The sequence below is a fragment of the Coptis chinensis genome, chromosome 9 (genome assembly GCF_015680905.1).
Source record: "Coptis chinensis isolate HL-2020 chromosome 9, ASM1568090v1, whole genome shotgun sequence".
In the NCBI taxonomy this organism is placed as follows: domain Eukaryota; kingdom Viridiplantae; phylum Streptophyta; class Magnoliopsida; order Ranunculales; family Ranunculaceae; genus Coptis; species Coptis chinensis.
The window spans coordinates 39,665,205-39,691,164 of record NC_141464.1 but is presented as its reverse complement, the minus strand read 5'-3'; the positions used below and the strand labels follow the sequence as shown (position 1 = coordinate 39,691,164).

At 38.6% G+C, this 25,960-nt stretch overlaps 2 protein-coding genes and 1 long non-coding RNA gene across 8 annotated transcripts; 2 read left to right on the top strand and 1 right to left on the bottom strand.

Moving 5' to 3' along the window:
* Window positions 1–7,090: 7,090 nt before the first annotated feature.
* Window positions 7,091–8,274, top strand: LOC147475950 (uncharacterized). The gene is made up of 2 exons (XR_015208836.1): window positions 7,091–7,825; window positions 7,933–8,274. It is a non-coding gene; the product is annotated as an uncharacterized LOC147475950 (long non-coding RNA).
* Window positions 8,275–9,166: 892 nt separating this feature from the next.
* LOC147475949 (uncharacterized) lies at window positions 9,167–17,875 on the top strand. 3 transcript variants are annotated; one of them, XM_086584037.1, is made up of 10 exons: window positions 9,167–9,337; window positions 10,096–10,195; window positions 10,708–10,820; window positions 11,091–11,159; window positions 12,715–12,830; window positions 14,091–14,145; window positions 14,289–14,409; window positions 15,903–15,950; window positions 16,071–16,165; window positions 16,241–17,875. In XM_086584037.1, exons 3-10 carry the CDS (start codon window positions 10,716–10,718, stop codon window positions 16,340–16,342), a joined length of 711 nt encoding a protein of 236 aa, XP_086440163.1. In that variant the 5' UTR covers window positions 9,167–9,337; window positions 10,096–10,195; window positions 10,708–10,715; the 3' UTR covers window positions 16,343–17,875. The 3 variants fall into 3 exon arrangements, with proteins under 3 accessions (XP_086440163.1, XP_086440161.1, XP_086440162.1); XM_086584035.1 differs by lacking the exon at window positions 9,167–9,337 and adding an exon at window positions 9,554–9,752; XM_086584036.1 differs by lacking the exon at window positions 9,167–9,337 and having other exon boundaries at window positions 9,870–10,167.
* Window positions 17,876–19,143: 1,268 nt separating this feature from the next.
* LOC147475948 (beta-glucosidase 18-like) lies at window positions 19,144–24,790 on the bottom strand. 4 transcript variants are annotated; one of them, XM_086582542.1, is made up of 13 exons: window positions 23,948–24,554; window positions 23,795–23,861; window positions 23,632–23,690; window positions 23,463–23,538; window positions 23,291–23,365; window positions 23,123–23,210; window positions 22,782–23,034; window positions 22,369–22,484; window positions 22,114–22,173; window positions 21,059–21,308; window positions 20,168–20,273; window positions 19,865–19,973; window positions 19,144–19,616 (listed from the first exon to the last, which is right to left on the bottom strand). In XM_086582542.1, the coding sequence occupies exons 1-13, from the start codon at window positions 24,080–24,082 to the stop codon at window positions 19,370–19,372; spliced, it is 1,641 nt and encodes a 546-aa protein (XP_086438668.1). In that variant the 5' UTR covers window positions 24,083–24,554; the 3' UTR covers window positions 19,144–19,369. The 4 variants fall into 4 exon arrangements, with proteins under 4 accessions (XP_086438668.1, XP_086438671.1, XP_086438670.1 ...); XM_086582545.1 differs by lacking the exon at window positions 22,114–22,173 and having other exon boundaries at window positions 23,948–24,249; window positions 24,420–24,554; XM_086582544.1 differs by lacking the exon at window positions 22,114–22,173 and having other exon boundaries at window positions 23,948–24,249; window positions 24,424–24,549.
* Between the last annotated feature and the right edge of the window lie 1,170 nt (window positions 24,791–25,960).

Genomic DNA, 25,960 nt, shown 5'->3' with positions numbered 1-25,960 from the left:
ATCAACATCTTATATATCAACATTTTATATCTCAACATCTTATATATCAACATCTTATATCTCAAGCCACTATTCGGCTACGATTGCCCAACACATGGGTCAATCAACATCTCATATATATCAACATCTTATATATCAACATCTTATATATCAACATCTTATATCTCAAGCCACTATTCGGCTACGATTGCCCAACACATGGGTCAATCAACATCTCATATATATCAACATCTTATATATCAAGCCACTATTCGGCTACGATTGCCCAATACATGGGTCAATCAACATCTCATATATATCAACATCTTATATCTCAACATCTTATATATCAACATCTTATATCTCAACATCTTATATATCAAGCCACTATTGAATTTCGATTGCCCAACACGTGGGTCGGCCAACACATCATATATATCAACATCTTATATATCAACATCTTATATATCAAGCCAATTATTTTCTACGATTTTTTAACACATGGGTCGATCTAACATCTCATATATATCAACATCTTATATATCAACATCTTATATATCAAGCCATTATTAAATTTCGATTGCCCAACAACGTGGGTCAATCAACATCTCATATATATCAACATCTTATATATCAACATCTTATATATCAAGCCACTATTCGGCTACGATTGGCCAACACATCATGGTCAAGGTCAAACTCAACATATCATGGTCAAAGCCAACATGTCCTGGTCAAAGTCAAAGTCAACATGTTTTGGTCAAAGTCAAACTGTCCTGGTCAAAGTCAAACTATCGTTTCCGTGTTCGACAGGTTCAGGGTCATAGCCATGGTTCATGGCTAAGGTCAAAGGTGCACGGCTCATGGGCTCATGACCAAGGGAAATGGTTCGGACCCAACTGGCCAAGCCCAAACCTTAGAACCCGGAAGTCTAAAAGTCCACTTATTTATTTTACCTGACCCAATTGGATCTATTTTAAATTATATGGACTGGCCCAAGCAATATTAGAAACTGGCCCAAAAACTTATACTGAACTGGCCCAAAACATAACTGAGTTCGGCCCGAAAATATTAAATTGACTGGTCCACAAATCGGAAAAAATAGAAATGAATCTGGTCCAACCCAAAAACTGATATGGTCCGGCCCAACCAAACTAAACCAAAGTGGTCCAATCTTAATTGAATTGGTCCACACAAAACTTTGGCCCAACCAAAGCGATGTGGTCCAAACTAAAACTTAATCAAACTGATCCAAAAATAACTTAAAATCGGGCCCAACCAAATAAATAGAACCGGCCCACATAAAATTATCTAAACCGGCCCAAACAAACAGCTAAGGCCCAAGCCCAAATCGGCTTGTTACTGTTCATCTTCTTCACCCATCAGCCACCACCAAAACCGACCACCACCAGATTCCAATCGGCCACCCAATCCAACCTAGCGGTTTGACTCCTCATAGAAACCCACACCACTTTAATGAAAACGAAAACCCCAAATCATACAATCCAAACATCACAAAAAAACTAGATCTAGAAATTTCTGGCCGCCATTAATGGCTAGCTTCCAACAGCCACCATGACGACCTCCAACCACCAATCAAAAAGCAAAACCCAATCATTCAAAATCAAAAAAACCAAAAGCCAACCATAACAGTTACTGGCGGTTTCTTGGCAGCCATTAACGATTTTCTTGGGAGCTTCCAACAGCTCTACTGCCGGCCACTCGATCCCCCTCACGCCTACTACACTACTCCCTCACCAACAATCCATCAAACCCAACAAATTTTAAAACAATCAAGCGACGGTGGCGCCATTAAGCGTGTTTTGAGCTGCGACAAACAACCAAAGCGTCAAACTCAAATCTTCCCATCCCACCAATCTTTATATTAAGACCACGCAATATAAATTTTGATCCTAACTGTTCTTTGGCATTGGTTCACGCAGCCATTAACGTTTCGAGGTTCAGCGGTTCAACCTCACTTTCCGAAGTTTTCGAAGTTTTAACAACACGACAAATTCAACGAGTTTTCATTGACGCCCGAATAAAGCGATATAATGAGCGGTATATAAAAATGTAAACATTAAACAGTATACACTGATACACGAAAACCATAAATCCGGTGAAATAGCAAAATAGCTACTCACCTGAATTAAAACCCGACGAATTCCTCCGAGTCCGAGCCGTCGCGCTACACCCTCCAGAAATCCAGCTTTCATCTCTGCCTCCATTTTTAATATTTTATTATTCTCTGAACCCTATTTTCTAGAAAAATGTGTTTATATACTTGGGTCCGAAACCCAAGCCCAACACCGACTCGGGCCCAAAACCAGGCCCACGTATCCCGAGTCCAATCCGACGAATTTTGAAAATAAATAAATAAATAATTAATAAATAGAAAAATACGTATTTAAAAATACGGGCGTTACACCTAGTGTTTCTCCTTTATTTGGTTTAGATAGGACGGGCGGAGTTGATAGATAAGCCTTCCGGTCGTTAAAAGCTTTGTGGCATTCGTCTGTCCATATGAATGTTGCGCCCTTTTTTAGTATTTGCAGGAACGGTCTGCATTTGTCAGATGCACGTGAGATGAATCTGTTGAGGGCTAAAACCATGCCAGATAACTTGTGAATTTGTTGTTTGGAAGTTGGTTCTGACATTTTAAGGAGAGCTCGTATTTGTTCTGAGTTTACTTCAATACGTCTTTGTGAAACAAGGTATCCCAAGAATTTCCTGGAGGCTACCCTAAATACACACTTTGCTGGGTTGAGCTTCATTTTGTTTTGGCACAATCTTTCGAAGGCTTCTTGTAAGTGAGAAATGTGATCGCCAGCCCAACAAGTCTTTGAACATCTTTGTGACAAGTCTCTGGTAGGTCACACCAGCGTTCTTCAAGCCGAATGGTAGGACGTTGTAGCAGAACGTTCCTTGTTTGGTTATGAAGGACATTTTTTCTTAGTCTTATTCTGTAAGTGGTATCTGATTGTATTCGCTATATGCATCCATAAATGATAGAAGTTCATGTCCGCAAGTTTGATCTACCAGTATGTCAATCCTGGGTAGGGGGAAGTTATCCTTTGGGTAATGCTTGTTGACGTTGGTGAAGTCTATGCAGAGTCGTACCTGACCATTTTTCTTAGAAACGGCTACAATGTTAGCTAGCCAGGTCGGGTACTCGACCTCTCTGATGAATCCAATATTTTTTAGCTTTTCTATCTCTTCATTGATGGCTTTTTGAAATTTGAGTGCTAGTTTTCTAGGTCATTGTTTGATAGGCTTTATCGTTGGATCTACATTTAATTTTGGCAAGCGACCTGAGGGTCGATTCCTGACATATCGATATATGACCAAGCAAAAACATCTTTATTGAAAGATAGAAAATTGACAAGTTGCTCCTTGAGCTTGGGGTCTAAATCAGCCCCTACATAAACATATTTCGGGTCATCATTTGTGCCCAAATTGACTTTCTCTCCAGGTTCGATTTGTGCATGTTTTTCCTTGAGCTTGTCTGTCGCTGATGCTGGAAGACTAGAAGCTTGAGGACCTTGCAGCTTTAGGATGTCTTTTGTCTATACGACCTGAGCTTTGTCCTTGGTTGTTACGCTAACTTGATTGCATCGATGAGCTTCTAGTTGGTTGCTTCTGAGCTCCATGATATCTCGGGGTTTGGGGAACTGCAGGACTTGGTGTAAGGTTGATGGAACTGCTTGGATCTTGTGAATCCACCTGCGTCCTAAGATGGCAGTGTATGACGACTTAACATCAATCACACTGAAGCGTGTTGAGGTCTTAACCATGTCCCCTTTTTCTCCAATGGAGACTGGTAGGATGTCGTCTCCAATGGCATCTGTGCGGTCTCCATTGAACCCGTAGAGTGGTGCATTTGACTCTATCATCACTGAGTATGGCAAGTGCATATCCTTGTAGGTTTGGTAGAAAAGGATGTCGGAGGAGCTGCCTGGATCTATTAGGACCCGTTTGACTGTCTATCTGTTGATCTTGATGTGCATTACCAGAGCATCATTATAGGGTAGGCACACCTTGTCAAGATCTTCCTCGATGAATGCTATGGCGGTGGTAGCTTGAGAGCTGGTAGGAGTGATCATTTCAACTTTGTGGGAGAGGTGGTAGATTTATTGCAGTGCTCCTACGCGCTTGCGCTTTTCACGACCTGAGGTCTCGTTGTTGGAGGTATCTGTAATCATGTAGATTACCTTTTCCTCATCATGATCAGAGGAGTGTTGTCTCCTGTTATGCCTCGACCGACATAGAGATTTAGATCGTCGGGTTGTTTATACGCTCATTGCGTGGCGTGTCGTTCATGGCTATAGCTCCCGCTTACGGGCTGCGGTTGGCATTCGGTTTATGCGATTAAGGTCGGCGGCGGGAACTCTTTTAGCTTTCCCTCTTCGACTAAGTCTTTGAGGTAGTGCTTGAGGCTCCAACATTCATCGGTGTCATGGTGGTGGAGTTTGTGGAAGTGGCAGTATGGGCGTCCTGGTATTGCTATCATCTTGTTAATGTTTGGCTTGAAGTAATGTGCTGTATATATCTTCTTCAAGATATGGCTTGGAGTCCTGGAGAAGTCGGAGAATTCTCTTTTGGTGTACGAGGGCTTGTGGGAGTTGTTGCCCTTGTTATTATTGCCTGAGTACTGATTGATTTCTTTGGGTCCCCGCTTGTCGCTTATTGCGAGGACTTCTTTGCCTTTGCGCTGGGCCATCCATTCTTCGTACTTCATGTACTTGTCGACTCTGTGGTATAGGTCGTCTAGGCGTTCTGGCTTGTTGCGCATGAGAGACCCTGCTAGGTCGGAGTCGTCTAGGAGGGCGTTGGTGAATGCAGAGGTTGCAAAGCTATTTTTGAGGTCTGGCTCCATTGATAAGAGTTCCTTTTTGAAACGTCCTAGGAAAGCGCAGATAGTCTTGTCGTGTGCTTGCTTCAGCTAGAACAGCGAGTCTAGGTCTGCTTGTTTTTTTTCTGTTATAGACGAACTCTGCTGAGAATATCTTGGCCAGCTTGTCGAAGTTGTGGATTGAATCAGGAGTGAGCATGTAGAACCAGTCTAATGCTCCGTCTTTCAAGCTGGCTGGAAAAAGTTTGCATTTTAGGTAGTCATAGTCTGGAGTGCTGTAGAGCGCCAGGATTTGGCTGAAGCGAGCTATGTGCTGACTTGGACATGAGCTACCGTCGTACAACGAGAACTTTGGTTGAATAAAGTCAATGGGAGGTTGCTTGTCCCTGACTTCAATGGTGAATGGTGACGCCTTATATGATTGGAGCATCTTTTGAACGTTCTGTGCTGCGCTGGCTTTTTCTCCTGATTTTTCTAGTCTTTGGGTGAGGTCATCGAGGCGTTGATTAGTGGTTGTTGTGAGGGCTATGACGACATTATTGTCGATGGCATATGGAGTCACATTGTTGGTGTTGGAAGTGGTATGCTCGCGCATAGCTTGGTTCTCTTGCTGGAGCGTGGTGAATGACTTGTGGAGGAACTTGACTTGATCTACTAGAGCTTGTATTTGTGCTTCCATGGTGGTTTTCTAACCAGCTTCGTGGGCTTGAGAAAAATAGTGTGGTTGTTTTCTCAAGGAAATGAGCTGGCAGACGACGCCAATGTAAAGGTGTGGATTTTGTGTCTACGACTTGATGTTTAGTTTGATAGGGAATGGTTGCACTCTTTCTTGGGACAAGAGTTGCCTACATATCAAGTTTCTTGGGTAAATTTGAATCAAACCTTACGTAGTTCATCTCTCTCTACTTATAGATGTTTGAGCTGACTTTCCTTATTTGCTTCAGGCCGTTATCAAGTGTAGATCCATCTTTTCTAATATCTTGATGATTCCTCATTATTTCTGATGTTACAAAATAAATGTCTCCTTGATTGGTGCGTTGACTGAGCTCCAGGATCGCGGTAGATCATTTGCTTCCATATATGACTGTGTTTGATATTTGGGATGACCTGAGTCTGGGTCGTTGTTATGCCCTGGTGGCGTGGTACGAGCTAGCGATGTACGAGTTGTGAAGATACGACCTGGTGTGTGGACACGTGTGCTGTAGTGATATATTTGAGAACGGAGGGTACTTACAATAGATGAATAATAAGTTGTTCCATTCATTAAACATGAAGAAAAATGTTTTGGAAGTTCTCTTTCTTACGAGGAGCATTATTTTGAAGAAATTGGGGAAATGGTGAGCGAAAATGAGGGTGTTTGATTCCTTAACATAGACACGCCATCTTCAATGGACTCGAGATCTCTACAACCGGGTACAGAGATCATCTCTGTAACCGTGTTATCTCGCCGTTGATCCGAATCCAAAATGTATGTGTGTGCCTCGATACCTATGTGTGTGCTCCGAGATGTGTGTGTGTGCGCCGAGATACGAGATGTGTGTGTGTGGTACAGAGATGGTTATAGAGGAACCGGTCTCATCTTAAATTGACCAGTTTTTATTGTTTTTTTTTTTTTTTCGTAGAGACAAAAGCTTGAAGAAGAGACAAGAATCTGTTATGAAGTGATTGAGGGTAATTTTGAGGGCATTTTCATCACACATTTATTTGGCCTTTGGCAAAAGCAAATTGCCCGTTGGCAATAGGCGAACCCTATTTAAAACGGCCATTGTAATTGTTCTTATGTGGGAAGTTGCTATTCTGAGTGTGACCAGGAACTAATCTCAATTCTCGTCTTAACAAATAACCAAATTGTAAATAGCCACAAAAGTCCAGGTAAGAACTGCATAATTAAATACCAAGTGTATCATTTCCCAATAATAACTACTTCCTTTTCCAGCTTTATTTACGTTAGAATTAGACCAGAAACTTCTAACAAGTAGTAAGGTCATCATCTATCTGAAATGGAAATAGAATTCGATGACCCTCTAACAACCCCTTTCGTTCACCCCTTTGTTCACTATCAATAGTGACATATAAACAGCCAAGACTTATCTACAAATTTTTTGGGTCCTGTACTCCTATGTTTATACGCACTTATCTACATTCACTTCATATGAATTGAATTCTCTTTATATCCTTTTGGGGTCCTCTTTGTGTTAGCTTTATATTATGACTGCAACACGAAAATTGGTACTCATAATACTCCTTATTATGGAGACCTAGACCCGAGTCACCCGACTAGAGTGAAGTTCATCTGGCTGAATTGCATGTACTTGAGTAAAGACAGGCAAAAGAGAAACTTCAGCTTGTTGATTGAAATTGTAGCATAGCAAAGAAATGAAAAAAAGTAGCAGCGAGCATTAATGTATGTTTTTTTCTATTTTTTTTCAGTTAAACAGCATTAATGTATGTCACAGTAGAATGTCTGTGTCTAAAATTGATGAATTTAGTGAAACTCTTCAGACATCTTTTAAGACTACCTACCTGGTCAATTTATGGCCTTTTAAAGAAAACAAAGCCAAGTCACGTAAAAGTTGTTGTATAATTCCTCACTTACCCTTCCACGAGTCACCAAGAGCGTGCACTTCCGTGAATTGAAACAAAATCCTAACATCATTTGTCACTCATCTCACGCCCAACCTTGTGAATCCTACTCCCTTCTTAGTTCATGTGATCTTCACCACTTTTCTTCCATTCCCAACCTGTGATTAGCTTCAATTCTGCTTCTTTCTAGTGTCTCCTTTATATAGAAAGTTCTCTGTTCTCTATTTTTCATCAAACTCATTCTTCATTTCTACTTCAAGTCATCTACTCTAATTTTTCCAACTTCACATATACGAAAGAAGATGGATCAGTCCGGTAGAGCTTCAGCGCAATTGATTGCATTGGTATTGGCTGTTCTTATAATAGCTCCAACAGTCATATCAGCTAGGCACATTATTCATTCCCATTCGCGTATGTATTAAAACCTGTTTAAAAAAAAAATTTCTAACTTTTTGCTTAACATTATTTTGGTGGTATGACGTATTCTGATTAGACATTATCAATTTTTTGCTATACAGATCATAGTCATAAACATCATCACAAAACCTCTAGAACAAAAGATGGAATGATAGTGAAAGCAGATTTCTATGGCGAGCGTAGAGCAGTCATACATGGAAGACCGGATACAGTCCAAGTAGCAGGATCAAGATTACCCGATTGCTCACACGCATGTGGGTCATGCAGACCATGTAGACTAGTGATGGTGAGCTTCGTTTGTGCTTCGGTAGAAGAGGCAGAAACATGTCCCATGGCGTATAAGTGCATGTGTAATAGGAAATCATATCCGGTTCCATGATTAAATTATGCATAATTAGAATGAAAAATGTGTACATCATCATATATATTTTGTTATTTTCTTAGATTAATTAGTCGCAAGTTTCCTGTAGTCGTTAGACCTTTGATTCCTAACAGTATGTATGATTGTATTCAAGCGTTAACATTTTACAGACAGGCATTGAGTTTGCATAATTTCACAACTTTCGAACTTGGAAATATTGAAATAGTGATAGCTGCAATATCTAATTGTAGTTCAATTCCACTAATCCACAAAAAAACAGTATCGTACATTCTACAATGAAATCATTCCACGAGCGCAGTACAGATGGGAGCAAATGTAAGTTACGCTACTAGAAGGTGCCCCAGCGGTCCATCCTCTTTAGTCTTGCCATTGCCCATGGCCCATGGGTGTGGCGTAGGCCCATGGAGAACTAGCCTTTATTCTGCAATTCCATTGAATCAGGCCTCCACTAGGGCCCCATTATACAAAGAGCCCCCGGGCCATGTTCTCCAACACTAACACTCCAGCAGTCCAGCCTAATAAACTGATTTACTCGTAAAAATCCACTTCAACAAGTTCGAGTAGTTTTGTGAAAGGATTTTGGAGGTCAACACATTAAAAAAACCCAATTCTACTTCAAATCCACGCGTATTTCACCTCAAGTTTAGACATAACGTTCTGATGAGAAACAAACACAACCTATATGAAACAAAACCTCTTTTCTATTGCTGGGTCTGAATTTGCTCGCCTTGCCTGACCCAAACTCCGCACATTTCAAATGTACTCCATGTCTCAAACAATGCAACTTTATGGCAATCCTCAAATCCGGCCCTAGAAACTGGCTTGATTTCAAGTTTGGCAATTGGGCTTGGACTTAAATTCATAAATAATAATATTCCCAATCCCTACGGAATAGGCATGGTTTTAGCATGGGCTTTTAGACGTTCTCTATATTCCGACAAATCCAATCCGACAACGGTGGAAAAGCAAAACGCACCCCTTTTGTTTTGTCCCTCCAATTGTTTGGAGAAGTGCTCAGATGCTCCACCATCTCCTTCTCTTCCACTGTCACCGGCCCCACCACCTCCACCCTAATTGGACCCCACCCATTTCTCATCACTACCCACCAAACATCTAAATCGAAGGTAAACTAAAAGTTCTTGGTGGTCCCTACCTTTTGTAAAAATGTTTTTGTCTTTTCCCATACTTTTTTGTCTTGTATTGTCTCCTTTGATTGCGTTGTTAACTTATTATCAAACATACTTTTTGTCTTGTTTTCCTTTTTACTATTATTATTACTTGTCCTCATTTCATTTTCGGTGCTGCATTTGTTCTTCTGTTGTGTGTATATATATATATATAATGATCATGGTGTTGAAATGATAACATTGCATGTGACACGGGTCTTGAGTGTCATCATTTTATGTTCCTTCATTCTTCTTTATCACTTTAGAAAAAAAAAATGAATAATCCTATCTTAGCTAGTGATCGTCTTTGCCTGAAATGAGATTACGTCGTCGTCGTCATACATGCATTCCTTCTTGTTCTTCCATAGAAACGGTAAAACTTCCCCATACATATTTGTATTCTTTGATTAATTTAAGTACATTATTTTTCTGGTAGTGTTTTGTGGGTGCAAATATAATATTTTGTTCAAAGATATGCTTTTCTATAGAAAAGAATGGAAGAAGTAGCTGGCCCAATAAGTTGACACATTTGTGAAATTTTTTGGAGTAGTTGTTTGGGACCTAAACCACCTAAGCATTTTCCTAATATATATTTTGATCTCTCTTTTTTTTTAAGTGATTTGCGCAACTGGCAAAACTAGCTGGCATGCTTTGTGGTTTAATTTGATTACTAAGTTTGAATAATTACTGGCACCTGACAGAGATTGTGAATACAGGTTGATGAAGGTGGTCGCTGGAAACGGAAGAGTGGACATGAAGATCAGGCATGGGCGCATAATCTTGCTCACGTAATATGGCAGTCTGCTCAATGTTTTAGTGAGTCGTGGTTTATTGCATTTTTAGTTTATTAGCTCTGTTTACTCATACTTGTATTTTGGTCTATATCGGAATCTCTATGTTGGTTTTGTTTCATAATGTCTTTGTCAATATTACTCTCAACGTAAAATATATTTTTGAATGCCTATTTAGATTGTTTCTATATGATCAATCTGGTGCTTCTTCTTTGTTTTTGTTTTTGTTGAAACGGGATCTGGGTTTTACCAATGCTAATTCCTCTGTTCTGCTTTTATGGTTTTGTAAGACGTACTTTTATTCTGCATAATGAAACTTGTAAGCGTGCTAGCAAAACGTGATCGATGGCCTAGAAAGGTTCTCCGATCATGAATATAACTAAAAATATCAATAACATCTTTTGCAAGTGTAACTTTATATTACCTCCCCCTTCTGAGATTAAGTTATGAGTACAAAGAAGCATGCCTAATTTATGGCATATACGTTTTTGCTCAATTGTTTTTCTTTAATAAGTTAGTAATATATGCTGGATGCAGCTAATGCTATGGTTGGACCACGATCATGGATAGGAGGATTTTTTTTTCGCTCAGGCAACAGACGACATGGAAGCAGTAACAAGTTTACTGACTATTCTTTAACCCCCCTTCAGGTTAGTGTAAAAATTTAGTAACACTAGTAGTTTAATAGTTCTTATTATTTCTTATTTTGTTCAATAGGGTTGTACTGTTTATGGAGTCAACAAGATGTTTATAGGCACGTCTTCTCTTTTCACTTGTAATGGGTTTCTTTTGTTCTTTATTTTTTGTTTAATTGTTTTATTACGTATTAACGAGTGATATTTTTATTTCTACAAAATATTCTCAATAGCTGCTACTGATTTCTCTCTTAAAACTTATGACCTTCATTTATATCCTTGCAGGAAAAGAGATTGAAAATGCTTCAAGAACGGCTACAAGTACCATTTGACGAGACTCGACCAGACCATCAGGTATGATTATTGTTTATTTATTTTATTTTCTTTTTACTACTTTTTTCCCAATACTTTGCTCATCCTTTCGTTTTTCCAATGTTACATAGACACGCCATATTTTAAACATTATCCGTGTCGGATACGTATCCACGTGTCCATGTCGGACACATGCAGGAGACATATTATATGTGATATATACCTCAACTATTGATATTTCAGAGTGTCAGACACTTCATATGTCGGATATGTATCCACGTGTCCGTGTCGGACACATACAGGAGACATATTGTATGTGATATATACCTCAACTATTGATATTTCAGAGTGTCAGACACTTCGTATGTCGCCTACGGACGCATGTATCCATGTCAATGTATCTTCGATTATTCCCTTTCCTTGACTCCAAAGATATGCAATCAAAAGTATGCCTAGGTGCTAATCTGACCCCTTACACCTTGGACCCTAGTGCCTCCCAGGCTCATGTGTAGTGTCACTTTTCTCGTGCCTAGCCCCTAGAGTAGTACCGAAGTTCCTTCTATTTTGATTAAGCCGAGATCAGATTTCTTCAAACTAAAGAATCAGTGCAGAAACAGAGATCAATAAGGACATATTTTGGCTGGTCCTTTTTTTACTAAAAGAAAACAAATGCATAATGGCTGTAATTTTAGCAAGTCAAAGGTGCAGAAAATCAGTTCGCAAGACGGAACCACCACCAAGTAGACATCTAATTATGTGCCATACATGTTATCCTTTCAATGCATTATAAACTACAATTGTGTTTTAACATATGTTCCAACACTTTCCTGTGATTGTTCAACTTTGTCAGTTTGCTAAAGTATTTCTAATTGAGCCCTTGCCAAACAATTACCAAAATATAGAAATATATTTCTATGATTCCAGGTGGAGTCGACATCAGAACATTTATTTTGCTGTTATCTATGTAATATATGTGATTCCTGTTACTATTGTTTTAATGCACACTATCATATTCAGTTGTAAATATGTTCATAAATCATATTAGCATATAAACCATTGCAGTGGTTATTGCCACAATGCCACTTAGAGGAGTGTGAAAATTGTCTCTTTTATCTTAGTTGAATATTTGTTCTTCATGCATTTCATGATATTGAGGTCATATAATATCATTTGTTGGTAAGCCATTGTCGAGTATTATATCTTGCTCTTAATTGGTGTCTATAGTTCACTTAGCTTTGATGTAGTTTTTGATTAGTCATATGTAGGTCTGAATTCTGCCTTTGTATCCACTTGATAAGTGACATCAAGACTAGAGAAGACATATGATACGTACTAATGCTGGTTAGGGGAAGGAAAAGAAACATGTTTTGAGGTCCTTGACCTTATTTTGAAAATCTAAACTCACACTTCTAGATCGAATGGAAAGTGCCTTGCTAATGCACATATCGTGTCTGTGCATTTTACTGGGGGTACAAATCACTTGGATGTATTGAATATTAAGGAAAAGGTTCACCTTTCAATGTATGTATTACTTATTTCTGCACTGTTTATGATGCCATTTAAGGGAGTTTATTTGATTTGCTTATCTTATTGTCAGGAAGCTCTGAGAGCATTGTGGCATGCTGCTTTTCCAGAGGTTAAGCTTAAAGCCCTGATCTCAGAACAATGGAAGGAAATGGGATGGCAAGGTCCTAATCCATCAACTGACTTTAGGTCTGATACTGTATATCTCAATGATTTTATGATTGTGTTCTTGGCTAGCATTTGACTTCAAATTATAGTAAATGTGCTAACAAGAGTGATTGTTCAAGAGACATTTTTTTTATTATTCGTCGGGCCAACTGATGTCAGTCTAAAACATAGTTGAGCTTGAGCTAAACTCCTTTAGCTAGACTGATTGGTTGAGAGAATGACTGTCACTTACTTTATCTATTAATCTCACTTGTTTTTCATAGAGACTATGTTTCATAGAAGTAATTGGAGCAGGGTGGTAGTTCCCGTAGACGGTTGGGAAAACTTTCTTGGTGTTGATGTGCATAAGCCTGGGATACTTTATTGCCACTTAATGTGACCCATAATTTGATAAGAGAAAAGAATAACACAGATTAATGAAGATGATAGAGACTTTAGAGACAAAATGTTGGGACTACATTGCTTGGTAAATGGAAAGTAAAATACAACTCTTTTGCTTATATAGAGAAAATTCTAGACTCATATATACCTCGACTAGACTTCTAGTACATAGTGTCCTAATACCAATATTATTCTAGTTCCTAATTTTAACATTCTTACCTTCTTAAAGATGGCTTGTCCTCAAGCCGCAATTCCTCCTAGATCCTAAACTGCTCAAAACATGAATACATTCTTAAGTTGTCCGGAAAAGAAACAAATTGCCAAGCGACACCAACAAAATAAGTTGCAATCAACGAATGTCTTGGCATTGTATGTTTCAAAAAGATACAAAGAACCTCAATTTAAACAGGGAACACAATATCTATGTGTTGAACAACCTCCAAATATCTCCTTCCATTAATAAAGACTGCAGGATCAGTATAAGTATATATTAGATCAATGACTTGAGTTGAGGCTTGATTCAAATTCAAGTGTAAAGAAGAACTTATTAATACAGGCTAGTACTCCTAAATCAACAACGTATAAGAGTGTGTAAGGGATTGTACCAGCTGATGAATGAGATCCTGGAACTGTTTGTAGGTTTTTGAAGAAGTTGGAAACAGATGTAGAAAAATATATGTATGGTAAAAGTAGGGTGTTGATATTAATGTATCACCTTAATCCTTTTCCTTGTATATATTGTTGCATAGTGTAAAAGCATGTGTGTAATGCGTAGAAATCTGTACTAAATATTGATCAAGTCGCGATTCATTGACATCGGTCATACAGGAGAATGAGGAGATTATCTTTATCTTTACCAGATATTGTTTTTAACATCATAAAATCTTCACTCCTCTGCAGGGGCTGTGGATTTATTTCTCTTGAGAATCTGTTGTTTTTTGCCAGGACTTATCCGGTACGTCTATTTTCTTTACTAACCTTTCCGAATGACCATCTATAGATGATCATATTTGCACTTATTAGTTATACCAATGTTCTTGTAGTCAAATTGTTATTACATATTGTATATTACTAATTACACTAAAATTCAATATGAAGGCTTCTTTTCATAGGTTACTTTTCAAACAAGAAGGCAAACGAGCAAAGTGGGAATATCCATTCGCTGTTGCTGGCATTAATGTGTCATTTATGTTGACTCAGATGTTGGATTTGTATTCAGGTGAGCTTTTTTATTTTATTTTTTTGGTGAGTTAATTTTTGGCTCGGCTTACTGAATCCAACATATCTGCAAGGGCAGCAACAAAAAAAGATGTAAAATTACTTCCACTGTCGCAAGTAATTTGTAGGATCACATTACTTCCCATCATAACTACCACTCTGTCGCTGCCATCAACTTTCTTATTGAACTCCCTTGCCACCGTTGGCAACACCACCACCACCATTAATTCATGACAAAAACAAGAAGTTAAAAGTCAATTAAGCATCACACTGACTCAATAAGGTTTCCTCAGCTGTGGTGTATCATGAAAACGTGATTGGTCAATGTAATTGCAGAAAACAAATCATGATTGGTGTATGACTATGCACCATCCGATATGCACGGTGCACTAATACAGACAAACCTATCTTGGTTGGTGCACTACCATGACAGGGTTATCAGGTTTCTTTAGTTTATCTATTTATTTTATGTGACGTGAAAATGTGATCATGATGGTCAATTTGGAAGAGATGAAAAACATGAGATAAGAGAGGATGATGAGGGTGGAGCTTTCATTTTTGAGAAAGAAAAAGAAATGAAGAAGAGGAAGAACCCGGGAAAGAAGAGAATGGGTGAAATGACATAAAACAGAAAGGTGACGGCAGTGGTAATAGTGTGTGGGGGTGGCGACTGGAGGAGGAATAAGAAGATATACAAAATGTTGCCTTGATTAGGTGGTATGAGAGAAGATTTAGTAGATTCATGTGGCCTACCTTCAAGATGTGTCTCGTCTTGTTCAGACAAGCAGCAGAGCATTAATATTTACTTGTATTTTTTTATGAAGAAAAAAAACTTTTTTATATGGAGAGATTGTTGCTTTGAACCCAAGCAACTAGTTTTTAACTGTTAAAGAATGAAACTTCAACATGTCGTTGAGCCACTTGAGTAGTCTCGTCACCTCCACCTCTATGAAGACTTGCTTTCACTCCGGTCGACCTAAGCAGCCGCTATACTTTTAAGCTAACCCTACGGCTATCATCACTAGCCCCCAAGGGTAATCGATCGTGGAACCGTGACCGATTCTTTAGAAACCCAGCCCAAAGGCTATCATCGCAAGCCCTAAAGGGCTTAATTAGTTACATGAATGAAACTTCGAAGTTTTGTACCATAACCTTCCACATGCAAAGAGGGTACAGAACCAGTTGAGCTGCAAGCTCATGCGTTCTTTTAGATCGTGCCCTATATATTGGCTTCTCTTGGATCTTCCTATTTCACTGGTTGAGCCCCTAAATGATAAGTATTTTCAACCTAAAATCCTAGCATTAGTCTGAACCTAATGTACGTTCTCTCTGATCACTGATAGTCCCTTTTTTTTATAATGTAAAAGTATTTAATGTTATGTATTTCCTTGTTTTCCAAAAGAAGAAAAAATATTTTCTTGGAATTGGTGATTAACTACATTCAATGTATGTCTGTTTGTGTCTTCCTGATTAAGTTTCTCTACCCTTGTACAGCGAAACCAAAATGTCTTCCGGGAATTAACTTCATAAAAATTTTATCAGGTAAAATAAGAAGTTTTGCAATGTGTTCTCACTTGGTTGCCTAATGTTGAATTCTATTAGCATCAGTATATCAACCTCTTTCTGATTATTTTCATCATTAACATGTCAACCTTGTTGCAGAAGATGAAGAAGCTTTTGATGTACTATATTGCATAGCATTTGAAATGATGGATGCTCAATGGCTCGCCATGCGTGCTTCTTACATGGAGTTTAATGTATGTGTTCTTTTTCCTCTCGTATGAATTTCAAGTTTCCTGGTATTGCTCCTATTAATTTTTCTTTTGCTCCAGGAGGTCTTACAAGTGACGAGGACCCAATTAGAAAGAGAATTATCCTTGGAAGATGTTCATCGAATTCAAGACCTTCCCGCTTACAACCTCTTGTACCAGTAGCTTTAGTTAACCTGTTAAATACTTAGGCTTCTTAATTTGCTCAAGTTCAATTTTCCGTATTACAAAGAATGTGAATAGTTAAAATCTGTGCTCTCCAGTGGAAAGGCAAACTCTTGTCATTCCAAAGGAGATTGGTACTGGTCAAGTCTGTGCTCTCGAGTATCCCATTACATAATATGGCTATATATAGATGGCCAGCAGGACTTATCCATGAAGCAGAAACTTTCTTTGGAGTGGTAATCCGGCTATAAGCAAGAAAGTGGTGGTGGCATGGGATAGGTGTTGCAAACCCACTAGTGAAGGGGGACTTGGTATTCGAAGACTAAAAGAAATGAATCTGGCACTACTCATGAAATTAGCTTGGCAGGTTCTTACAGCAGATGATGACTTTGCCCAGTTCATGAGGCACAAGTACTTCTTACGAGATGGGGAACCTATTAAATACAGCACTCGATCCTCTATCTGGTCCGGTATTAAGTGGCTTTAGAACATATAGAGCAGAATTACCAATGGAATATTGGAGATGGTTCAAAGATTGATGTATGGAGACATAATTGGTCGGAAGTTCAAGTATGATGCAAGAACTGGGACTGACTAGTGCTGAACTTAAAGGATGCAATGCAAGACTTGACCAAGAAGGTGAGTGATCAATACCAATGCCTGTTCAGCATGTTTTTGTGCAAGTTGGAATCGACCCAGATCACATGCCTGTGTTAGATGCTTCAGTACAAGATTCAAGGGTGTGGCTGCCGGACTCCAAAGGAAAGTTCAGTGTTGCGTCGGCATTTGAATTGATCAGAACAAAGAAACCTCAAGTCAATTGGGCTTCTATGGTCTGGGATTCCGCTATTCATCCTAACATCTCTGCTACGGCTTGGAAACTGTGCTCTAAAGGTGCAACTACGGATGATGCGATTAAGCTAAGAGGTGTTAAATTGGCTTCTAAATGCTACTGTGGGTGTGCAAAAGAAGAATCTCTCCATCATATTCTATGGGAATGTCATATTGCCATTAAATTGTGGAGATGGGTGGCTCAAAAATCTGGTATTACTACAAATTTCTCTTCTATTCAGAAAGGGAGAGCAGCAGCAGCTTCTAAGAATGGTATCATTAAGGAACTATGGCAAGCAGCGTTGTTTAGTGGCATTGTGGTCCTATGGAAACATAGAAACATAGTGTATCATGATGATTGCGGGCCTAGTCTACAAACTTGTCAGAAAATGCCCGATGAAAGCATACTAAGAAGCTGGGGCCTTCCACCCAATTACAGGAGGGCACCGAGAGTGCAAAGTTGCAGATGGTTCTTACCAGACCAAGGGATGAGTAGAAACATTGGCACCCAAACCAACTTCATGGCTGAGGTGTTAGCGATCATAGAGTGCATTGAACTAGCAGTACAAAGGGGTTGGTATGTGCTCTGTGTGGAATCTGACTCCACTGCTGCTGTACATGCTTTGGACACGATAGACTGCCTTGGTTCATCACTCCTAGGTGGAACAAGTGTAAATCTAAGATGCAGCAAATTTATACCACTTCAACGCGTGGAGGGAAGTGAATATGCGCTTGAGATTGTGTTGCTAGACATGGCTAGTGCAACAGAGGCGATAGAAGGAGATAGAGGAAGGGAAGCCCCATTGGCTCAGAAGATGGGAATTACTAGATACTACATATTATAGATTCACTAACTAAATGTACTCTTAATGGGTGACTAGTTGGTTCTGTGCTGAGATTTTGGTTTTGTATCTTGGAGTGATAAAGCACTCCTTTAGGCTTAACAGACACAGCCACCTTGTACAAACCCTCCCCCTCCTCTTTTTTTGAGTCGTTAAAATAATAGCTTTAAAAAGACACTCAAAAGGAAAGGGAATATGGAGTTTGAAGGTAACCTCAGTCCTCCAGATGTTTTTGTACTGTGTATTATGGAGTTTGGAGTGCTGGAGAAATGCTTCATCAAACCAGCATTGTCGTTTTAGAAATTAGTTCTTGAAGAGTTGGTTCAACATATGCCTTGTGCGGAGAATTAGAATTTAATTTATTCAAACTTCTCTAAAATCCTTTGTGGAAGATGAGATTGTTGGAACTTGGAAGGGTCTTGTGTTTTGGAATATTTACACACATAAGGTCGGATTCGGCATCAGCAAATACTTGTAGTACTCATAAGTTCATTGGTTACGAAGTTTTAGCTACTGATGCACATTCTCGTATAACAATTACTGAACAAGCAGTTTGTATCATTTTTGCAGTTGTGTTGTCACAAGATTATCTTGTTTGAGTAATTACCATCTATGGTCGCTTGTTTGCCTGCGGGCTCAACGGCCCCTATTAACTGCGAGGAGTGTCCGTTAGGAAATACTTATATTGTTCGAAGAAAGAAAGGCTGAACATGATAAAACTATAAAAGAAAAAAAAAATGAAGTCTTGGAGCTGCTAAGTTCCTGGCTAAGTTGCCAAAAATTTGAACTTATTGAACCTGCATCAACGATGACTAATTAAATAAAGAAAGATAAGTAAACCTGTCATGTTGTAATTAATTAATTCTTAGAGTCTTCTTAATCATTGATCACGGTAAAACTTGTTCCTGGCGCAACATATACTGTGTCCAACACAGATGCAGCCTGTGAAGTAACGGATGTAAAGGAGTCTAACGACAAATTGAGTGCGAGTACGTTAAGGGTACGTAATGTAGACCTCATTTGTTAGACTTGGAGTTGATTCAGATTTTGTCAGTCTCTTTTTTTTTTACTCTAATTTGATCTCAAACGTCTTGCATAATTGAAGTATACAAGCTGCACACCTGATCAGATTGTATAACATGTAGTAGTTATAGTTTCTTGTCACAGGAAATATCCATGAAATGGGTAAAATATGTCTAAATTACTTTTTAAGACATCTAGAGAACAAGGATTTACAAGCACGTACAGTAGTCATGTGTTCGATGACTACAACAACAGATAAGTGGAAACTGAATACGTAATAAATAATTGGCTGATCACATGAATCTAACTTTGTGGCGCATAATGTCCATTTCTACTCCTCCTTCAATACAGTGGCAGTGACATCTTGGTTCTTGGAAGTACTAGTTTTGATTGCTGCCTGCTCAGCATGTGTTCCATTCGTTAGAAAATCCTTGTACCATTTTGCAGATGCCTTCGGCGTTCTTTTCAATGTTAGATAGTCGACATAATAGAGACCAAATCTCAATTTATAACCACTGGTCCATTCAAAATTGTCTATCAGTGACCACACAAAATAACCTCGAACATCTGCTCCATTCCTGTCAATATCAATTAACTTTAGTCCCTCAACATACAAAAATGTATCCATTTCAGTTGTATAATGAATAATCATATATCAAGCAGGACCCAGGTTAGGCAGTCTGGGAATGGGGAACGCACTCTTATTATAAATCCTGGTTGCTTGCACAGGAAATATAATTGGACAGTTAATTTGAATTGAAGCTGCGATTGGATTTTTTTCCGTTCTTTATGAGCGAAAAAAAATTAGCAGTAAATGAAATATTACCTCATTGCCCGCAGAAGAGAAGCAAGGTAGCTTTTATGGTAATTTACACGCTTTATATCTTGCAACAACTCATTATGTTTCTCGACAGGTTCATCTGCTTGAGCCATTCCTGAACACAAATTAGCGACAATTCTGTAAGTATTTTACACTGGAGCAAAGGATGTAAGTATTTTATATGAGCAGCTACAATAGACAAGGCCACTGTCCTCAGAATAGAGTAAGATGGAAGTCTGACCCGGCATATATATTATCTGAATAACTGATAGTTATACACATCTATAGCACATATACTGATATACTCACCATTTTCAAGCACAAACATAGGCCTGATGTTATTGTATCTTTCCTTCAGATACTCGATGATCTTCTCTAAGCCATAGGGAACCACAAAGAAACTTGGAAATGCTGTCTGTTAAATAAGAACAGAAACTCAGTTAGTGAGAAGGTACAGAGGAAGACGGGAGTAGAAGTTCAGAAGACAAAGAAAAGATGTTGGTGTTGTTATAGAAGACTGCCATGACCAGAAGTCAGTAATACACAATGACCTAATGCGTTGTTTTAAATGTCAACAAATTATTGACCTGCCAGCACACAAACTTATGATACCAGGATATTCTGACATAGGTGTCATAATCTATGAAATATTCCATCTTATGCAAAATGCCCTGCTCTTACTGTGCCGTAGCTGTATTATCTGTATCTGTGTATCATAATAGGTGGGCACATTCCGTCTATACGACTATACCGTCAGCTCCTTAGCAGATATGGAGACTGAAAGTGGTCTCCGAACATAGAGGACTGCACGTATGCGGCTTAAACAGAATAGGCTTCGAAACAAATTACAATATTTAGGCAATAGATTTTGCAAAAGCCAACAGTCTTAGCTAATTAACATAAGAATAATTCAACAGACTATTTTGTATCAACTCCATACTAGAGGTCTTGTGCATCAAGTCCCGACTGAGGGCCTTACTGGTCAATGTGCATCAACTCTATACTGGGCTAAAGTCTTGATCCTAACTTCTTGGATGAGAACTGGGGTTGTCCCAGTTGGTTGTGGATGCCTAGCCTGGACGAGTGGAACTTGAGCACCGTTCCAGCACTCCACCAACATTTAGAATAAAGAACAGAAAAAGGTGGTCAAGTCTTCTAAAACAAAAAAATAATCTGTCAATTAAAACGTTTTTGAAGTACCCTTTCTCCGATTAGTACGCCATTGTTTTCACTCAAGGTGAGCATAAAGCCTTCAATGGCGTGACATCCAGACTCAGAAGTAGAATGCATACAGTCCTTTGCATAAAAAGTAGCATAGTGGTTAATGGCAATGTAATCTAAACTATCTTTCATCATGTTCCTCTCTTCGTGGGAGAACTTAGGCAGTCGATCTCCAAGACATAGGCGCATCTCTGGAGGGTAATCACCATGTAGGAGGGGATCGAAAATCCTGTTTATGATCAATCATCATTTCAGTGCATATAGTTTGATAAATTATCTAGAAGAAACTGAATGTAACACGATTTAACAAATTACAGAGAAAACAGTTTGCAAGAAAAGCAAAATTTAATGAATCAAACACAAAGTTCAGAAGGCAAATCTGGAGAAACTCTGTAGCAGAGGATATTGATTGTTAGGAATGTTTTCAACAAAAGGTTGAAGGAATTGATAGTGATCTTTCTGGAGAAACTCTGTAGCAGAGGATATTGATTGTTAGGAATGTTTTCGACAAAAGGTTGAAGGAATTGATAGTGATCTTTCCAACAGCAAAAAATGCACCAAACTCATGTATCCCAATCAATGATTACAGAAAGTCAGGAACGGCACATTAAATTAATCTTTGCAGTTGGGATAAGCAAATCAGACAACATTATCCTATATATTAAGTTCACATTTTCTTCACCCTTTAATTATAATAGCAAATATGTGTACAAATATTCACCAATATAGGTTAAAAAACTACATTAACTCAAACCCTTTGCATTAAGTTGGTAGGTACATCTACACTGTATAAGTTGGTAGGTAGATCTAGACCAAATATTATTGGCTAGGAGATTCAGAGTTTGGATAACAGCGTCCCCTTTCACAGCTCAAAGGGGATGTTTTGTATTATTGGAAATTTGGATAACATAAACAAGTAGTTCTAATATTCTTGCATATAATATCATCACTTGATATGCGCGTTCATTGTTTTTCCAGTGAGCTTTATAACATACAGTACCTATTGTCTACCACTTGAAAGTAGAGTTCCATACCCGAAGAAAATCTGAAGTAGCTTATTTTTAAGGAAGTTACAACTTACAAGCCATCTATTGCTGCATGTTGCAAGGAAGAAAAATCGGTAAATTAAGGCGGGTCGAAATCATTTTAACATTAATTGACAAGTCAGTCACAAAATCAGCTTTGTTAGTATTTTGCCAATGGTCGTTGTTATATGAAGTTCGCAGAATCAATTGTAGGTTGTATAAACAAAAGTTTATTAGCCTTTGAGGGAGTCAGTGAACACTTACCAGGGGATACTGAAAGCCATAGCTCTATTCGCAGCTTCACGATCCGCTTCATCATCACTTATGGGTAGGAACGCTGACGCATGGGGCAGAATTCCAATGTATCCTCCTTGTTGGGCCTGAATTGTATTTTTAAACCAACACACATTATATCTAATATATTCACTTGTTTATATTGCTTTGTATTTCACTCTGAGACGTTGATCTGATGTCTCTTCCATGAGATTAATCTAGTAAATTCCAGATTCTACTAAAACATTTTCAGTCCATGGTCTCATGGAAAATATCACTACTAGCTATTTCTGTGTCATGGAGATTAGATTTCATATTTCGTACCCTTAAGTAATATCCGTAGTTAGCCATACAAAAAGGAAATGCAGTGATTGAAAATTGAAAAGTCACAATTATTTATGTACCTGATAGTGTTTTTTATAAATGGTTGCGGCCTTAGCATGTGATATTATCATGTTATGAGTAGCAACAATAGGCTCCGTCTCTGAATCTCCCGAAGAACAATTTCCGAATGGTGCTGAACATCGACCAGGTGGGTATATCCCCATCTTGTAAGCGTTACGGACGAAAAGATTCGGCTCATTGATAGTAATCCAATATTTTACGCGATCACCAAAGCTCTTAAAACATATATCGGCATAATATACAAAATCATCCCTGTAATTGCACAAAATGTTTTCAATTCTATGTCCACTTAATTCAGATAACCTAGCAAAAAGAGTAAAATGAATTATATTACACTTACTGTATCAAAGGGCTAAGCCACGACTGATATCTGTCTTCAAGTTCTAGAGGTATATCATGATGGCTAATTGTCACAAATGGTTCAATTCCTGCCTTGAACATTAGTATATCAGAGCAATAATTCATCTAAAAGTAAGCAAAAGGAACCATGATAGTGGCCAAGTGGTACCTCTCAGTAAAAGATTGTCTATGAGCTTGTTGTAGAACATGATCCCATTAGAATTAACATCCCCAAATCTCCCTCCTAACAGATTTGTTTAGAAACACATGCAATTCGCTTATCAACACAGGGGATGAGTAGCACTTAAACGGAAAACGTAACGAGCTTTTACAAAGCTTACTAGGTAAAATTCTAGTCCAAGATATTGACAACCGGTAAGCATTTATGCCAAGGGTATGCATCAGCTCAATATCTTCCTGTCCATAGCAATCAAAAAAGGTATTAGAAAAGGTTTTGTTCTCTAGAAATTGAGCTAGAAAGAATGAGCAATAACACTATTACTGTTCCACCTCGTATCGATGGTAATGATCATCGGCAACATCTGCGTTATCTCCATTAAAAATCTTTCCTAAGAAGTTAATGAAGCAAAATTAAGATGAAAATGCAAGAAACCACATTATGTGAACTGTATTATTATGACAACAAAACATGCATTAGGAGAATTTAGTTCACCTTGAGTGTGACTAAATGCATCCCAATTGTTTAGACCCCTTCCATCTTCAAGAACTGCACCTTCAATCTTCAATATTGAAACACCAGACTCTTACAGAGAAAGCAGATAAGTTACATATATATGAGAAAAACAGAAAGGTCAAGAAGAGCTACCTGATAAGATGATGTAGCAGCTCCAAAGAAAAACCCACTAGGAAATTGGCTTCTACTGATCTCTTCTTGAGCGTTTGATACAAAAGAGAAAGCACAGCAGAGATAAAAGAAAACTACTGTTGTAATACTGCTCATTTTTTAGCTTCTCTTTCATTCAACTGGCTCAAAAATTGTAACCCAATTATACTGATGATCTCTTGTAAATGCTGAAGGGAGCAGGTGATACTACAACGCGCGTATAACGTGTGGTTGTGTGTGGTGTACGTAATCAAACAATTGTGTGCGACACAAATTTGTCCCTACTAAACGTTTTAGATTAGACAAATGGCATTAGTTCAAGTTATCCTGTAACTTTTAGATCAAGAAATCATATAGTGCTACGTATCTTCTAGTGCTGCATATTAATCATAAAATCATTTTCAAATTTTCAACCACCAGAGTATACAAATAAATCGTTTTCCCATAAACATACTCACTGTTGGAGTTATCCCTCACACGAGAATGAGGAAGAAGCTGGAGGAACAGGTACTGTTTGTCTAAAGAAGTTGGAGCGCGCACGCGCTCGACTTAGCCTTGCTCAAGGCGCGCCCACACCTTTGCCGTGAACAAGGACTTAGTTTTTTCACGAGAGGTGTTTTACTGGAATTTGGGTTTGAGGAAAATAAGAGAGCGCGCACGCGCTCGATTTTGCCTTACCGAGAGCGCACCCACGCTCATGCCTAAACTTGTCAGTTTCTATTTCTATAGTAACCGCGAAATTGCAAGTTTAGTATAAAAACAGAAGTTAGGTTTTGAAAACCAAGTATTAAAAACCCAATTTTGAGAGCAATCAAAATTGAGAGAAAACCCTTACAAAGAGAAAAGTTTATAAGGAGAGAGGAGTGATCTAGTAAGGTGGAGAGACTTGAGAAGAGTGATTGTAATCTTCCTTCCCATACTTATAAAATGATTAGCTCTTGTAGAAGTAGGCATCATTGGCCGAACCACGTTATATTTTTGTGTTGTGGTATGTTTTACTTGCTTTATATTTATATTGCCTGTTTGTGATAGTTATATCCATATATTAGGATTGTGGTTGTTGGTTGTAGTGAAAGATTAGATTTTTTATTGGAGTAGTAGATTGTCCAAGTACAAGTTATCTTAGTGGGGATTGATTGGTATCGGTTTACCCAACAAGTGGTATCAGAGCCAGGTTGGATTAAGCCCAACAAGGTTGTTATCCAAATCTTGCCCAAAAAGTGTTTGATAAAATTCATGAGAGGAGGTTTGAGTTGAAATAGCTTGTAGAGATAGACCATTCTGTAAACACTCGCATGACTAGTATGAATAATAGAGCTAACTACACTATTTGGAAATCCAAGATAGAAGACTTGCTCTATTGCAAGGACTTGGCACAACCCATTAAGAATGGATGAGTAAAACCAGACAAAATAGTGGCGGCTGAGTGGAGCAAGCTTGACAGAAAAGCAATTGGGTACATTCGACAGTGGATAGATGACAGTGTCTTTCACCATGTATCCCAAGAGACTACCGCTTTTGGCTTGTGGAAGAACTCGAAGACCTCTATAAGAGGAAGTCGGCCAGAAACAAGGTACTGCTCATTAAGAAGTTTGCTAACACGAAGTACAAAGAAGGTTCTTCAATATCTGAGCATCTTAATAAAGTACATAATACCATCAAGCAGTCGCACTTGATGAAGATTAATATGGGTGGCGAAGTTGAGCTTTTGTTCATATTAAACTCTTTACCCGACAATTGGGAGACGTTAGTAGTTTCTCTTAACGGAGCCGCTAAGGATGGAATCATTTCCATGGAGATGGCTACCGGGGCATTGTTGAATGAGGAGACAATAAGGGGTTCATGAAGCAGTTCCTCTCACTCAGAGATCCTTGTCACAAAGAAGCGGGGAAAAGGTAAGAGCAGAAAACCATCTCATTCTATAGGTGATGACATAAACAAATCTAGGGGTGAAGCTAGAACTCCTAAGGTAGAGAGACAATATTATTATTGTGC

Coding starts and splice junctions, on each gene's coding strand:
- LOC147475949 (XM_086584035.1), top strand. CDS start 9,696: ATGAGATTACGTCGTCGTCGTCATACATGCATTCCTTCTTGTTCTTCC. Junction 9,753..10,095: donor CTTGTTCTTCCATAGAAACG/GTAAAACTTCCC, acceptor TTGTGAATACAG/GTTGATGAAGGTGGTCGCTG. Junction 10,821..11,090: donor ATTCTTTAACCCCCCTTCAG/GTTAGTGTAAAA, acceptor ATATCCTTGCAG/GAAAAGAGATTGAAAATGCT.
- LOC147475948 (XM_086582542.1), bottom strand. CDS start 24,082: ATGAGCAGTATTACAACAGTAGTTTTCTTTTATCTCTGCTGTGCTTTC. Junction 23,539..23,631: donor ATCATTACCATCGATACGAG/GTGGAACAGTAA, acceptor TGCTATGGACAG/GAAGATATTGAGCTGATGCA. Junction 19,617..19,864: donor TCTCTTCTGCGGGCAATGAG/GTAATATTTCAT, acceptor TGATATTGACAG/GAATGGAGCAGATGTTCGAG.